At 45.5% G+C, this 17,838-nt stretch overlaps 1 protein-coding gene across 1 annotated transcript in view; it reads right to left on the minus strand.

Moving 5' to 3' along the window:
- GFOD1 (Gfo/Idh/MocA-like oxidoreductase domain containing 1) overlaps window positions 1–14,769 on the minus strand; it is a 36,677-nt gene extending 21,908 nt beyond the window's left edge. The window contains exon 1 of the mRNA XM_066579378.1: window positions 14,173–14,769. Coding sequence (XP_066435475.1) covers window positions 14,173–14,425 — 253 coding nt within the window. The 5' untranslated portion in view covers window positions 14,426–14,769. The remainder of the gene's footprint in view (window positions 1–14,172) is intronic.
- Window positions 14,770–17,838: the final 3,069 nt, after the last annotated feature.

Here is a 17,838-nt window from a genome sequence, read left to right on the forward strand (position 1 = left end):
AATGGCTACCCAATCGGAGACTGCAGCGGTCGGGTGCCGTTTTCCTAGCATCACGGCTCCCAGCATCTGAGTGGTAGTATGGCACATGACTATAGCAGCCTCTGATTGGCTGCAGCAGTAAGGCGGTAGTCATTCCAAAACAAAGACCGGGAGAACTGTTGGGGCTGGGACTAAGGCACCAGATCACTGGGGGAGGGGACAAATGTGAAATCATTTGGTTCCCGCTTATCCTTCCTTTTTTTTTTATAGGCATAAAAATAATCATTTGCTCCTTTGCACGTCGTTGCGTGTGAACACTGAATGTTTACACATTCACGTTCACTTTTGCAAATGGCAGCATGCACTGGGTTAGGTGTTGTTGTTTTTTTCTTAGTTTTTTTGTGGTGGGGGTACATCCAAAACAGAGTCAAAATCCACACAAGTGGTACGGATTTTGGCTTAAAATCAGCTGCGCAACCGATTTCAGAAGCTTCGGTTATGCAGCTGATTCTGAGTCAAAATCTGCATCATACATGACTCATACATTACATCACTTACATGTTAAAAACGACATTACCAAAAAATGAAATTTGGGGAGGTTTTCCCTGCCCTAGCTGTGGATTGCTCTTGGATTGCCACTAGACTGGCCTGTCGTGGTATTGCAGCCAAAGTTTTCACTCAGTTCAATGGGAACTTTGGCCGTAATACCAAGCCTGACCACTACAATGGGAATAGAGCTGTCAGCTCCCTGCAGAAATCAGCTCAGTACAAAAGCACATTAGCATGTGAATAGCTGATCGTCAGGTGTCCTGGGCAGCAGACCTCTGCTGATCCACTAATGATCACCTACTGTAGGATAAGCCATCAATAGTCTACAACTGAACAGACTATTTAAAAAGTGAATATGGTTTATTTTGTTTTTATTACATTGAGTCCTAGATCTTATTTAAAGGGGTTGTCTCGCGAAAGCAAGTGGGGTTAAGTACTTCTGTATGGCCATATTAATGCACTTTGTAATATACATCGTGCATTAAATATGAGCCATACAGAAGTTATTCACTTACCTGCTCCGTTGCTGGCGTCCCCGTCTCCATGGCTCCGTCTAATTTCGGTGTCTTCGTGCTTTTTGGACGCGCTTGCGCAGATGGGTCTTCTCCCTTCGGCTCGGCTCGGCAGCAGCTGCGTTTTGGCTCCGCCCCTTGTACGGGTCGTCGCGTAGCTCCGCCCCATCACATGTGCCGATTCCAGCCAATCAGGAGGCTGGAATCGGCACATGTGACGGGGCGGAGCTACGCGATGATGCGTACAAGGGGGCGAAGCCAAAACGCAGCTGCTGCCGAGCCGAGCCGAAGGGAGAAGACCCATCTGCGCAAGCGCGTCCAAAAAGCACGAAGACACCGAAATTAGACGGAGCCATGGAGACGGGGACGCCAGCAACGGAGCAGGTAAGTGAATAACTTCTGTATGGCTCATATTTAATGCACGATGTATATTACAAAGTGCATTAATATGGCCATACAGAAGTGCATAACCCCACTTGCTTTCGCGAGACAACCCCTTTAATTTTTTCTTTAGTCGTTGAAAGCCCCTTTATGTGTATTTTTACAGTTGTTGATAAGTGAACTTCATAAGTATATGATTTTATTTGCACTTATTTCTATAATATGCAATTACCATCCACACAAAGGGGGCTTTATAACGGAGCCACACATAATAGAGCACCATCTATTTCCCAGTATTGATCCTTTTTTTAGTACAGATAAGTAATTAAAATGCTTTCCGCATGAAATGAGAAGCCGGCAGAACAGACATCAGTCTTTGCGTCATCAGTCGTCACGAGGCAGTGACTGGCAGAGTTGGCCTCCGGCTTTATGGATCTGCCACACAGGCCTAAAGATTGTGCTTATTAAACAAATGCAGTGTCTGCAGCCATAAATAAGTGGATTTGTAGGATTCTTGACTTCCAGAATTATATATGGCATGAGGTTTGATACTCGTGGCAGAGATGTAGCAGAAGCCGGGGACAGCAGTAATGTGAAATGGGCTCGTGCGTGGCATATCTAACGCTAAAATACTTTATTTTTAGAATGTTTATATGTAAGAAGCTGAGCTGTGCCAAGCCCCATTCCAGATAGCATCGCCAATTTACTGTAGAGCTTTATGTGGCCCGCGATGCCAATCTGTGTGGCCCGCTGCAGTAGTCTATAACATAGGGGGCAATGTATTAAACTAGTTGCGCCAGAATTCTTGCGTTAAAAAGTCGCAAGTTTTTGTGCAGTTCATATTTGCACAAAAATTTGCAACTTTTTGCCCATTTTGCCAACCGGTTGGCACAGTTCTAAGCTTCTGAATCTACGTAGGGCTATTTCTCAGGCTGAATAGGATAGAACTAGAGATGAGCGAACGTACTCATTTCGAGTACTTACGCGCCCGAGTACCGCCATTTTCGAGTACTTCAGTACTCGGGTGAAAAGATTTGGGGGGCGCCGGGGGGCGGGGAGAGGCGTGGCGGTGCGGGGGGTAGCAGCGGGGAACAGGGGGGAGCCCTCTCTCTCTCCCTCTGCCCCCCACTCCCCACTGCTACCCCCCGTGCCGCCACGGCGCCCCCCGAATTTTTTCGCCCGAGTACGGAAGTACTCGGAAATCGCGGTATTCGGTCGAAAAAGGGGCGTGGCCGAGCACGTTCGCTCATCTCTAGATAGAACCAAAGAAATATAAATAAATCTTGGTATTTGTATAGCGCCAACTTATTCCGCAGCGCTTTCAGGTAATTATTACATATTACCCCCCACCAAGCCGGGTTCTCATTTTACTGACCTCGGAAGGATGGAAGGCTGAGTCAACCTTGAGCCAGCTACCTGAATCATGCGGGGATTGAACCTGCAACCTTCAGGTCATAGGCGAAAAACTCTTAGTAGGTTCAAAAGCTTGTAATGATGATGATCATACATCTTCTGTCACACAGTTATAATAGAGGAGATCACAGCTCATCCTCCTGACTGTATACTTATGGGCTGTAGCTTATTTAGATAAATAAAGGTAATGATAATTAAACTGTCCCCTCAGCAGGCAAACATAGTATAGCCTCGGCTAATACTGTGTTGATGCATCATGGGATAGATGTGAAACTGAAAGTAAAAAATCTCAGCTTCAAGATGGTACCTGATAAGTATCAGACGGGAGGCTACACTACAGGGAAGTGGTTGGAATACACAGAGGACACCTCCAGAGTGTGACAGGCAATCAGATGGGGGGGGGGGAGGGATGGAAAAATGTGTTTTTGCCAGAGAGGCCCTTTAAATAGCAGCTATGACTTTAGCGTTTGTTGACTTGAACATTACAAGTGTAACTGTATATCTTGGCAATGTACCTTATTTACAAATTTACTCCCTAAGTCAAGATCTCAAAAACCACAGCTGCATGGGCAGCAGGAATAGGTGTTTCACATAGGATTCTCTATGCAGATGACTGTTTATAAGAGCCCATCTAGTAGATAGTGAAAGGAATATAAGGATCTACTACTGTAACTACAAATGTAAGTGCTCTTATACAAGGGGCTGCTGATAAGTCTTTGGCTTTGTGTTCTTGTTTTGTTTCTATGGTAACGAATGTTACATCACATGAAAGCCTTATGGGTCTAATATATGTTTTCAAAATTTTGTGTTTGTAGCTTATGGCAACCGTGATCTCGGCACGCGGGAAAACAAAATGTCTAAGGTGATATTCACCGCAAATGAGAGCAGAGGAGTGATAAAATTCTTGCTTCTGCAAGGAAAGTCCGCGAAGGATATTCATGGTGATATGTCGCAGACATTGGGGGATCAATGCCCTTCATATTCTACAGTTAGGAACGGGGTTGCTAAATTTAAAACGGGCCACTTCAGCACCAATGATGAGGAACGTCCTGCACGACCGAGAGAGGTTGTTGTTCCGGAGATCGTCGATGCTGCGCACAACCTCATACTGGAGAATCGGCCAATTTCAGCTGCAGGAATAGCGGACATCATGGGGATTTCTCGTGAACGTGTTTGTGTCATTACCCATGAACATTTGAACATGAAGAAGCGATCTGCAAAGTGGGTCCCCAAATGTTTGACAACAGATCAGAAAAGCATGCGAGTGAAAACTTCCCGGTTCATTTGTCAGCGTTTCCGGACTGATAAGAACTTCCTGGATCGACTGGTCACTATGGATGAGACCTGGATTCATTTGTATGACCCTGAAACCAAGGAGCAGTCAAAAGAGTGGAGGCACAGTGGTTCTCCTCACCCAAAGAACTTCAGGGTGCAAAAATCAGCCACTAAGGTGATGGCGTCTGTGTTCTGGGATAAGGAGGGCGTGCTGCTAGTGGACGACCTTCAGAATGGTTCCACCATCAATGCAAGGTATTACATTGAACTTTTGGACCAATTGAAGGCAGCTCTGAAGGCCAAAAGGCGCGGCAAGCGGTCCAAAGGAATCTTGTTCCTGCAAGACAACGCCTCCGCTCACACTGCACAGGCGACTACGGCAAAACTGGTGGAGCTAGGCTTCCAGCTGGTTGACCACCCAGCTTATTCACCAGATCTAGCTCCTTCCGACTATCATCTGTTTCCAAACCTGAAGGAACACGTCAAGGGTACCAAATTTCACACCATTTCTCATGCCATGGCTGCTACAGATGACTGGTTTGAGGCACAACCGAAATTCTTCTTTTTGCAAGGCTTACAGAACTTGGAATACCGATGTAAGAAGTGTGTTGGCATCAGTGGAGAGTATGTGGAATAGATGTAAAGTTTCATCTTCCTATCTCGTTTCTTTCTGGGTAAAGCCAAAGGCTTATCAGCAGCCCCAGTCTGACAAGTTATAATTAGGTTTTGTCCACATCTGTGTTGGAGACTCTTTAGGGGCCTCCAATGTAGATCCAGCAAAAACCCTGAATGAGTAGCACTGCATGCTACTGCATTACATCTAGGAAAATGACATAGGACATTACGGAAGCTGGACAGATCTAATTAGTTCCATTATAGAGCAGATCAGTTCCCTGCAGGGTTTCCATTTTTGGTCAGGTATCATCTAGATTTACATCTCACTAATTCATGTGAAATGTGTACATAATCCAAGACCCTATGGAATAGTTATAGTCCTTTTACATGCAAGATAATCTGCCCATGCTACGGAGCACAGTCTGACCATGAGCATGTTGGTCAGGGCACATTAGCTTAGAGTACAAGGGCAGATAATCCACTCTATTGGGATGACCCATCGTTAACACAATCATTCATCCCCATGGCTGTCACTGATTGGCTGCACCTCTACCCTTTTGCATGGGGAGACGTGCAGCTGAACAGCGACCATTTCTAAGCTCACATAAACGAGCTGGTCATCCGAGGAATGCATGTTTGCTTGTTCACTGGCTGATCGGTGGTCCATTTTTAAGACCCAATTGTCGAACAAATGACCTTGCGGAGGAAGACTTGGGACCGATATTAGAGTGTGTAAAAGGACTATTAGACATTAGGTAGAGTTAGAGAGATACCCATGGTTTTGTGACGCCTTTCACAAGTGTTACAATATTACACGTTACAGTCACTAATTTATTCAGGATGGTCGGTGATCCACGGATTATTCTGATAGATTGGAGTGGGGTAGGAATTTTTTTCCCCCTTAAATGGAGAAAATTGGCTTCTACCTCATTGGGGTTTTTTCTTCCTCTTGATCAACATTGAGGGGATAATATGTCTTTTTTCAACCTAACATACTATGTTATTATGGTACTGCACACCCTAAGCCTAGCTGTTATTGTTGGATGTTATGGCGCTTAGGGGTATTTCCACTACTGACCATTATGGCACACATGTAGAATACACTTTGGATGGTTTCACAACTGCACCCGGGGTTCCAGTATCCTGCTCCATTCAGGAAGCAGGAAAGGGGAATCCCCACAACCGAACAGCTCTGTCTGAGAACAGAACTGAACACCCCAAATGGACCCTATTGACTAGAATTTAGTCCGTTCAGTCTCCCAACTGTTAGACACTCATTTTACCGACCTCGGAAGGATGGGAGGCTGAGTCAACCTTGAGCCGGCTACCTGATTGAATCCGCAACCTTTAGGTCATGAGCGAGAGCTTAGGACCGCATTTCTGCTGCCTTAACACTCTACACCACACAAGGCTCCCTAAGTAATAATAAAACGAGGAGAAAAAGATCAGGAATCCCAGAGAAAGTTGGCAAAAAATAAAACGTTCATGCTGTAATTTTGTGTTTGACATGAAGCAACAAAGTCACTGTTATAAACATACAACAGGAACAATTGGTTAGGAAATAGGTGGAGGGGGTGGTCACTGTTTAATTTCCTTCATATGTAATATAATGCTGATTACAACGCAGAAAATGCAGCCCCATAATCAGATCTCATAGAATAAGAAGCCTCATACAGTCTCCCTTTCATGGAAAGACCCCTGGTAAAAGACATTTGTGCAAAAGCCATGGAATATCAGGCCACGTTTTACTACATGTGGCATTTTTTGTGTTTTATTTACACTCAGATTGTCATATTGCTGTAAAACCCGGCATGCAGCCACATCTCAGGCAGATATGCAGATGATTACCGTTGTGGAGTGATTAGATGAACGGTCTTGTCACCTGAGACCCTAAAGTGGTTCCCTCTTGGCCTATAACGCAGCTCTCGGAGGCTCCTTGTGTTGTGACCTCTTCTTCCTGCTTGTGTAGAGCTTGTTGACCACTAGACGCCTCTACGATGCAGAAAAGAGATGTCACCCCGTTACCAGAGTCTGAGAGGGGCGCATCATTGGGACGTGAGAAGCTGGATGGTCATATCGATGAATTGGGCCGTTCTGATCAGACTGTTAGGAGGTGTTGGGACCAGTGGATGTGTGATGAACGGCGCGCACACAAGGCAACCGGGCTCTGGACGCCGTTGACAGACCACAAGTAGAGAGAATTGTCTGATCTTCCGACAAGCACCTCTAACTGTTTCACTGTCCACCATCCAGAGAGAGGTGGCACCATCGTTACACCTCTATGTCTGTTGGAACCAAAGCCCGAAGTAAATCCAGCAGGGGATGCATAAGGGCCCTTTTACACCGGACGATCTCTTGGGTGTAGATGCTGGACAGCTCGTCCCAGAGATAATCCTTCCTGTGCTTTTATGCAGGAACATCATCACTAGTAAATGAGCGGGTCGGGGTCGTTCCGGCCTTCATTCACAATAAACAGGCAGTCATTCATGATTGAACGACTGCCTGTCTACACGGGCCGATCCATCGTTCAGTTTTCTGAAAGCAGAAACGAAACAACCAACGAGAAGCGAATACATTTTGGTTTTTTCGCTCAGTCGGGCATTTACACTGAATGACAATTGTAGGAATATGAATGATTTATCGGCCTGTGTAGGAGGGTCCTTCATCCCCTGTTATATTTCCCATTCCTTTTGGAGCTATTTCTAACTGCATGAAAAACCGTTTGAAGAAATTAAGTTGCAGTAACACATTATACATCTAATCACATCCTGCTTCACTGACTGATATTGAAGGCTGCACAGTAAATGGCTACTTATGTAATGTTTCACAAGTATCATTAATTTTACAGTTGCAATGAAAATGATACAATCCCCACTGCAACTTACAAAGTTGCTTTGGACTCAGAAGAATCCAACATTTTGGGTTGAGCACCCTATTAAGCGTTACATGTTTTGCGCTATTTTTTCTCCTCCCAAAGTTTTCATTCGTTTTTAGGAAATACATTCTTTTCTTTTATCCCGATTTTCTTAAATTGGAGTTAGGGCAGTTTCAGACGGTACGGAGCCTAATTGCGGCTGAACAAGGTTTTTCTTTCCCATCGTCAGCTGCTCAAACTCCGAACCATAGCGCAGGAGATTAAAAATATAGCGGACAGATAAGTCCTGCCCTAACTTTCCATAGTTAATGCTACATACAGGAAAGATAGGGCAAGTCCTATCATTTCTCGCCAGTACAGTTAACGATAATGAATACAAAACTGAATTGAAATCCCTTCAAATCAGTGGTTTTATTTTGTCCGGTCATGCCTCTGTGATTATGACAGTTGCATAAGTGGAAAAAAACATGTGCATGTGTTTAAGCCCCCGGGCCGGCTTCACATGGGCATATTTGTGCATTGATTCATTCACATGCACGTATTTTACCTGCGCATTTCGGTCGTGCAAAAAAAAAAGAAAAATGCACCTCTATTTTCCTGTGCATCTGCGCACCAAAAGTCCCCATAGAAGTCAATGGGGATGCGTAAATGCATGCAAAATGGTGCAGGAAAAAGAATGCATCTAGAACTCATTAGACTAATTACTAGAGATGAGCGAGTATACTCGTTAAGGCACATTACTCGAGCGAGTAGTGCCTTAGCCGAGTATCTCCCTGCTCGTCTCTAAAGATTCAGTGGACGGCGGGGGGCGGGGACCAGCAGGGGAGAGCGGGGAGGAACGGAGGGGAGATCTCTCTCTCCGTCTCCCCCCCCCCCCCCCCCCCCCCGCTCCCCGCCACAACTCACCAGTCACCCGCGCTGATCCCCGAATCTTTAGAGACGAGCGGGGAGATACTCGGCTAAGGCACTACTCGCTCGAGTAATGTGCCTTAGCGAGTATACTCGCTCATCTCTACTAATTACGCATTTCAATCGGTGCATATTTTTTTGAATGAGGCAACAATGTCGGAGTTCGCTCTCATACAGCCGGTTTCGTCAGGTAGATACATTGTTGGCTCATTCAAAAGAGAAATCGTTCAGTCGTTCAAATTCGCTGTATAAGGGTGCGTTCACACGAGCGCATAAACGGCGCGTTTTTGCGCCCAATCGTATAAACGTGACCATCTGAGGCATTGGTTGGCGATTTTACAGCGCGTAAAAACGGCAACCCGAAAAAAAACGGAACATATGCGACCGAAATATGCGCCAATGCATATTCGATGGCTGAAAAGATAGTTTGCAAAGTAGGAACAAACGATAATATGCTTTCTAGCTCTGGTCATGATCGCCGAAAAACGTTCTTTCCGGCAATTAAACGCTGTGCACGTGCGAACATGAATACGCCTACGCTCGTGTGACCGTGCCCTAAGTGACAGAGAACGATTGAACGATCTGTATTTGAGCTGAATGATAAGTGAACGAGCCAACGATGATTTTCATGCTGCATATAATGAATGATGAGTGAAAAGTGAACTATTTATCATTCGTCGTTTGATCACGATTATCATCCATTTTTGCTCATTTGAACGGTTTTTTGAACGATAATAGTTCTGTTTAGAAGGGCTTTAATAAGAAGCAATCTAAGGATTTCAAACAGATGACAGCGCTAGAGATTGACAAGATAAAGGCAATCACCAAAAGGTCATATGTAAAAGCAAACAGTCCTCCACCTACAGAACAAGCGCACTAGGTCACAAGCCACAATCACTTCAAAGCAATGTGGAAAAGCTGGAATTTCTGGTGCCTGGAGATCTCGCACAAAGCAGCTACCTGCCATGTATCCAGCCGGAGCCAAGGCCAAATCCTGTATTCTGCACTTCTATGAGAATAATCTGCACACAGACCCATAGAAGGAAAAGGGACAATTATGCATTCTGCACGGTCTACAAACAACCGGCTGGCATTACTATGGGCTTGTTCACATCAGCGTCTGACATTCCCTTTGGAGCCTGCTACATCCTCTTGTAAAATGCCGAGTGGGAACCAAACAAACATTATAGTCAATGGAGTTCATTCAGTGCCATTCTGTTCTGTCATAAGATTTCCGTTTTTATGCTTCAAAGCTGGTTCAAACCCCCTCCAGAGCCTTTTCAGGAACAAGTCTTTGGGTGCTTTTACAGAGGGTGATCTGTCGGGTAACAGATGCCCCATAGGTCGTCCCAATGATAATCATTCCTGTTCGTTTACACAGGAACGAGCATTGCTGACCAAATGGAGGAGTGGGTCGGGGATAATTCTGATTCCAGCCCATCTCCATTCACAGTGAACAGGCAGTTATTCATAAGTGAACAACTGCCTGTTTACACAAAATGAGACGTCATTCAGTTTTCTGCATGCAAATACTGAACAATGAACGGGAAGTGAATTAATTCTCATTCATCATTCAGGCGGTGCATGCCATCCCATCTCCCCTTCCAACCCCCTCGCAGCTCACCTCCTCTCTCCTCCACTCCAGCTGATTGCAATGGGAGGGGGCAGGGAGGGTGGAGCTAAGCTTCACCCTGTCCTGCCTCCTCCTATTGCTGGCTGTAGACAAGGAGCGGGAGCTTAGCTCCGCCTCTGTCCACTTCTTGTCCGCAGCCAGCAATGGGAGGAGGTGGGAAGGGGCGGTGCTTAGCTAAGCCCCTGTGCCGCCCCCTCCTATTGCAACTAGGCCGGAGGGGAGGAAAGAAGAGGGAGGGAGTTTAGCAGTCCGGCGCTATATTGGCTGGCTGTGTGCTTTTACGTCGTGGGAATACGGCCATGTGATGTGATGCATTGGAATCCAATACATCAGATCACAGCATATATCGGCCGACCATGAAAACGGTGGGCTGATATACGCTCATGTGAAAGAGCCCTGAGATGTAACTGCATGCCGAGTTTTGCTGCAAAACAACAACTTCTTGTAGAGACAGGATATATATATATTTTTTTTTACAAAGAGTGTATAACAGGTCCCGCACCGTCATATAGCTTCCATCATATACAGTGTCATATATGCATAAAGGGAATAAATTAGTGGTTTAGAAAAATGGAAGTATAGACGTGTGTCTGAAAGAGATCTCTCCTTATAATATACACTCTGAGATCATCTGAGGATAGGGGACCAAAGCAAACATGCAAAGCTTCTTCACTGCCAGCCTGAGCTTCTGAACCAGACCTGGCCATGCATGGTGCAACCCTGCTGAGGATATGATGAAGAATGAATTTCCTAAGTGATGATTTTGACACTTCATGAAAACAATCTTTCTAAACTACTAAAACATAACATTTTTGTGGAATGATTGTGGTTTAACCCCTTTAGTGGCACACCCAGAAAATCTCCAAGGCTTGCTGTTCTGACCATACGGTTAACATTGTTATAATGTATTCCTTCATTACAAAAAATGTTGCAATGTGATTGTTGCATTCCTTAATAAATACTTGCGAGATTAAATTGCACTGTTGACTCATTTAAAAAACCTGCCCTGTGAGGCATGACATGGTAATAATAACCCTGCCACTGAAGGGGTTAAGTCTGTTGAAAGGCTGAGGAATTGCTGCGAAATTTCCATTCAGACTATCCGCATGGAAATTGCGCATGCGTTCTAAAGCCTGAAACTAAGCAGCAAGGTGGACGAGATTTGCAAAAACTAACATGCAGCGTGCTCGGGTCCAAAAACACCCGAACTGAGTACGTTCGCTCATCTCTAATTACAACGTTACAAGGAATTGTACCATGTAGCACAGTTTATGATCTGCTAATATGCAATATATTCACAATACTGCCAGTGATACTCATACTTAAAAAATTTTTCCACTGCCCAAACCCCAGTGCCTCTTGTACGTGGCGCTCAGACAGCACAGAAAGTGCCATATTTGGTCAAACTACTGCAATAACCCATCCAGAATTACAACATGTTTCATGGGCCTAGGCAATTTCTGACTGTGTTCCTCATTAACGACCACTAGACTGATTTATATTGTGTGAAACCAAGATGCACGATGTAGGCATCAATTTACAAACAGCTTTCCGCTAAACTGATGGTCTGATGCGTTGGCTTCATGCCACTGGTGTAAACAGAGATGTCTACCTCCTTACTAAGTACTCTGGTCCTAGTGTTATAAAACTTTTTGTGAGAAAGTTTCCTTGTTGCTCATGTAAACCAACCAGAGCTCCAGGTTGGAGTCTGAAAAATGAGAGCTGGACTGAGATTGGTTGGATACTTTCTGTCTGAGACAGTATAGATACACGAGGTCAAAGGAGAATAGTTTTATAGTTATTGGCACATTTAATAATGACATGTTTCTAAGGCATTTCACACGGGCGATGCGTTTTTTGGTCAGTCGCATCACGGACAAAAAATGCATGCACGAGACAGAGCTGCGACCAAGTCGTGGCCACAAATCGTTTTTTCTCACCCATTCATGTGGCTGGGTGCGGTGTATATATGCCACAGCCCAGAATTCCTTCAGCTGGCATAAATACTTCTACTGGTTCAAAAGAGCTAGCTGACATAGTTTAGCAGTGATAGCCGCTGCTAAACTCCCTCCCTCGCCCTTTGACGGCAGCTCCCATAGAAGCCTATGATGGCTGCCAGCTGATCGCGGCCAAAAGATAGGGCAAGATCTATTTTTCCGGCCACGTCAAAACATTGGCCGGCGTATACTGCAACAATGTCCTAAAAAGTGCCCATCTGAATGAATGCTTTGGAATCCACTACCATTGCCACTAAAGTAGCCACGATAAAACGCCTAAGGCTGCTTTCACATCTGTGTCGGGAGCTCAGTTTTCCTGCTCCATTTGGGGAGCAGAAAAGGGGAATCTCCTGGCTGAATAGGTCCGTCTCATGATGGAACCAAATACTAATGAACAGACCCTATTGACTATAATCGTGTCTGTTCGGTTTCCACTCAGCGACCGAACCTCGCAGATGTGAAACCCCCCTAACTGTGACTTGAGGGCACCTGTCTTCTAAAGATTTGGACTCCCTAGACATTATAAATCTACAAAACCATCTTGCAACAATTTTGCAAGATTTGTGTATTTTGCTTCAGGCCGAAAGCACACGATCGGGTCAGATTCTGCATGCGGGATCCTGCAGCAGAATCCGACTCGGTGCCCGGCTGGTGAGTCCTGTGTACCTGTCCAGAAGCTATTTCTTTTGTACATGCAGATGTGCCGGCCGGTGCACATATGTAGTACAGATGTGACCGTCCCATGGCTAGATGATAACGCTAATTTCATGGCTTTTCTGCAATGATGATTGCGGAAGGGCCGGGGGAAGGATGGCTTCCAGCGACTTCAATGGAAGCCGTCCGCCCAGAATCAGGCTCAAAATAGAGCATGTTGCACTTTTTCCCCCACGAGCGGAAAACTGCAATTGATTTCCACTGGTGGGCATCGAATCCCACTTTTACATTGCATACTATGGCCACATAACGGGGCTAAAACATGCCCACGTGTTTAAGCCCTAAGCCTGTAGGAAGTCAAAAGACTCTTTTTCCACACGTTTACAAACACACAGTATAAAGCACAATGCTACATTGTATCAACACACATGTAGTGACAACATCAGCACATCCAAAACTGTCAGACTACAGCAGCTGCTTATACCCAAGGCAACCCCAGTTTATTTTTAGTCGCCGTCACATCCCAACCAGCCAAGTGCCATTTCCACATGCGCCAGTTACTATAAATTATACTGATTATTTACATTGCATTGTCTGCAGATGTCTGGCAGGTCAGATAATGTACTCCGATGGCCTTATATCAGGGGTATCTAACTCACTTGTACCGAGGGTCATCAGCATTCTAGTTGCCTTCAAAGGGCCATTTATAAGGGGCTCATTCACACAGGTGTATTCACACTCCGTATTATACATATATTTTTTATGCATGCAATACGGACAGCTTAAACACCATTGATTTGTATTGGGGTCCTGAGAATAACTTCTATTAGCTTAAATACAGCAACTGTCTTCTTTTCGGAGCACTGGATGCAGGTAAACTTCCACTCCCTCCATTTCTTTTCAGCTCCCATAGAAGTCTATGGGAGCTTTCAGTGTTTTTTTTCTCAAAAGATAGGTCAAGCGCTATCTTTTCATGCAGCATGAAAAATCAGCAATGTTGCTCTTGTGAATGAATGCCTTGGAATCCAATGCTTTACATGGTCACGATGCCAGTCTGAGGCCACTCTCACACAAGCGTTGTCTTACCACATATTATGTGCATATTTCATCTATATGCGCACAAACGCAACGTTTTCACATACGCTTGTGTGAGAGTGGCCTTACAATGGAGTAAGCAGGTTGATTGCAAGTGCAATTTAAGTAGACTGGCACTAATAATTAGCTGCACCCAGTGACACATAGCAGGGTGCCCAGCTCCACATACTCATCAGATCCCTGAGCCATCCATAGACATAGTGCCCACTTCCCAGCACTGGTGACAGCAGCTGTGGGCACACGGGCTGTGATCATGGGACTTGTTGATGGGTATAATGTACTCACCTAAGGTTTTGACCGCGATCTGCTTGGTGAGAGGAGGGGGCAGGTTGATGCACACCAGGTCCACGTCTTGGTGTAGTAAGACGTCGTCGATGCGGTTGGTATAGAAGGGCACTGCCATCTCCTTGGCCAGCTCCTCAGCCTCCTCCTGTGTCCTGCCCCATAAAGCCTTCACAGAGAAGCCCTCGTCTTTTAGCAAAGGGATGATCACCCTGGATGTCAGGCTGGTGCCAAATACCCCGACCCCGGGCAGCATGGCTCATCAGGATCTCTGCCAGCACAGCACAATGCCAGGAAGCACCAACCAGTCTCTTGCAGAATTACTGATGCGCAGGCATCATATGCCCACTCCTTGGGGACCAGCGATGCCTAACTGTATCCCCCTCACCTCTCAGGCTGGAGAGTCAAGCTCATCACTCCATGTACAGTAGCCTCTTGCAGACACTCTACCTCCCTGTCCTAATCAAAGGACAATGCAACCCCAAGGGAGAGCTGCACCAAAGTAATGGCCAGAGAGGGCAGTGAACATGGCAGGGTCAATGCCACCCTGTGCAGATCCTGCAGCACTAGTCTTCTGCTGTGATCACAGCTTGGCTCTACACTCCTGTGATACAGGCGGTGGGTGGAGGCAGCTGCTGTCACCTAATGTGGGTGTTTTCCTGCAACGCCCCCTCCCAAGCTACATTCACTATTGGCTGAAAGGTGACTTGTTAACCCTTGAAGGGACCTGCAGGATTTCAGAATCCAGTTGTGTGTGAATCTAACTGAAGCAGCTCGCAGGATGCACAGACTTGACCGGAATCAATTGCAGAAGACGGCAAGGAAAGGATCCGGCATCCATAAAATCACGGCTTTATTGAGACATATTAAAATCCCAACAGGAAGGACATACAGTGGCGCGACAATCCGACGCGTTTCAAGCTGTGAATCTACCTGGTGTGTGTGTGTGTATATATATATATATATATATATATATATATATATATATATATATATGCCAGCCTTGTTACCAATGTGGCATCTCCTCCACATCACAATGACATGGCCCATACAAAGAGACAGGCTGTAGACAAGCAAACAGAAGCTGCCCCACCTCTATGGATTGTACATAGGAAATACAATGGGTATTTGCATAGAAGGTCGAAGAGCAGCAATCCCCATGGTGCACATAATGGCCATTACTATCCTTTCATGTCTAGAACTGAGCTGTCTCTTCCTGAGCTAGGACTGATGCAAGGCAATAATAGGGTTAAACGAGCTTGTACAGACGGCATAACTAATGATCATTCTGACAATGCATGGATTTACAGCAGAGATGAGTCTGCCCCACAGCCGGAGTTGTCAATCGCCTGTGAATTCCTGGACAGTCTGGAAAAATAGCAGACTTTTTTTCTAGTGTCCATTAAAAAAAAGAATTGATGCATCTGGGATTTTTTTTTGCAGCCGGATGAGTTTCTGCAACTTATTATGATTGTCATGATCATCATAATCATTATACAAGTCACATTAAAGGGGCAGTGCCAAGTTTAAAACTTAAAGGGAACCTGTCATGTCCCTACAGCACCATAAACTAAGTTCTGTTAGGTGACATGACAAGGAGTCGGGGATGTATTTTTATACTCACCCCCGATCCAGTGGTGTCCCCCTCTGCAGTACCAGCGGTGCATGAAAATCGGACTCTTTTCATAAGCCCCTTGCATGCACTCTACTATACAAGTCTATGGGAGAGTGCGTGCATGACCACTTGAAAAGAGTCCGATTTTCGTGCACCATGCGACGAGGGTGACACCACGGGATACAGGAAGTATAAAAAGAATACATCGCCCACCAGCTTGTCACATTGTCTTCTTAGTTTAAGGTGCTGTGGGGAGGTCAGGCTCCCTTTAAGCCCTATCCATGGCATATAAGTGTATGATTGATGGGGTCTTATTGGCCTTCAGTATGAATGGAGCGGTGGTCCCAGTGGTTGGACCCCCATCAGTCAGACTCTTATCCCTTAGGGCTTATTCACACAGATACTCTTGTGCAGCATATTACACGTGCAAAATCTGTGCGCGTAATATGCAGTGAACAGAGCCCATTGATTTCACTCTCATTTGTTTTTCCATGCACGCACAAAAATCGCAGCATGCTCTATTTTCAGAGCGGATACACAGAGACGGCTTACATTGAAGTCGATGGAAGCCGTCCCTGCCACAGCACTTCTGCAATGAGCATTGCGGAAGTGTCGCGGATCTGCGTCATCACCTAGGCGACGGCACGGGGAAATCTGTACAGCGCTGGCAGCACCTCCGCATACAGAAGAAGAATCACCCAACAGATACGCTGGGTCACCGGCAGTGGGCACGGGAGGATTCCGTGCGGGATTTCCTACACGGAATCTGTGCATGCCCGCGTGCAGGAGGCTGAATTCTTCTTCTGTATGCGCTGTCAGTGCTCTAGCGCACTTGCGCAGTACAGATATCCCTGCTCTGTTGCGTAGGTGATGACGCCGATCCATGACACTTCTGCATGGCACAGAGCGGCCCCAAATAGAATCTTCTGGTGTACGTGGAGTGAGGAATCTCCACACACATTAAACATTTTGAACCCATGTATATGTAATATTCATATTTTTTGTCTATTTCTCCTTTTTTTCCCTTCCCTTTCGCCTTCCCAACATAAACAAGCAGTTAGGCCCCATAACGTGTCTTTTTGCTAGTTCTCATCCATAAAAGAGAAGTTGGGCTTGTTCCTGGTTTGAGGTTCTCCTTCATGGTAGACGGTCAGTAGTGTTTCTGTCTTCTTTCTCCGCCCACGCTTAGCAGTTGTTGATGTCGTCTTTGAGTCGGCAGCTCCTCCACAATAGTTTCACTTTTCTCCACTGGATCACTTAAGGCCCTTTTACATGCAATGATTATTGCTCAAAATTTGTTCAAACTGCCGAAAGTGAGTAATAATCGCTCCGTGTAATCGTGGGCATCAGGCGTCATTCGGTCACTTGTTGTTTAGAGCTGTATTTTAGCCAGAATAAAAACCATTGTTCGATTTCTCAAAATTCGCTCCATTTGAATGAAATTTATCAGTCTTTTAAGCGGCTGCAGGATGACTTTTGTTTCCATTGCATACATAATGAGTACATTGTTTACTCTGCTGGGAGAAGACAATGGAATCTGCTGGCCAGATAATCCCTCGCATAAACACACGCCCAGCCGAGTAAACAACTCCTACTGAGTCTACATTAGCTAATGGTGGAAATGGAGATGATAAAACGCTATTATCTGTACCTGTAATTTTATTCAAAAAATCAAATAATTGTGACACCCCATAGTGGTCCTAGTAGTAATAGTGTCCCAGATAGTGGCCCCAGTAGTAACAGTGATACCCATAGTGTCTCCAGTAGTAATAGTGCCCCCCATAGTGGTCCTATTAGTAATAGTGTCCCCAGCAGTAAGAAACACCCCTATATTGGCCCCAGTAGTAACAGGGACCCCCATAGTGATCCTAGTAGTAATAGTGTCCCAGATAGTGGCCCCAGTAGTAACAGTTATACCCATAGTGTCACCAGTAGTAATAGTGCCCCCCATAGTGGTCCTAGTAGTAATAGTGTCCCCTATATTGGCCCCAATAGTAATAGTGACCCCCATAGTGGTCCAAGCAGTAATAGTATCCCAGATAGTGTCCCCAGTA

This window comes from Eleutherodactylus coqui, chromosome 9, assembly GCF_035609145.1.
Source record: "Eleutherodactylus coqui strain aEleCoq1 chromosome 9, aEleCoq1.hap1, whole genome shotgun sequence".
NCBI classification, from domain to species: Eukaryota; Metazoa; Chordata; class Amphibia; order Anura; family Eleutherodactylidae; genus Eleutherodactylus; species Eleutherodactylus coqui.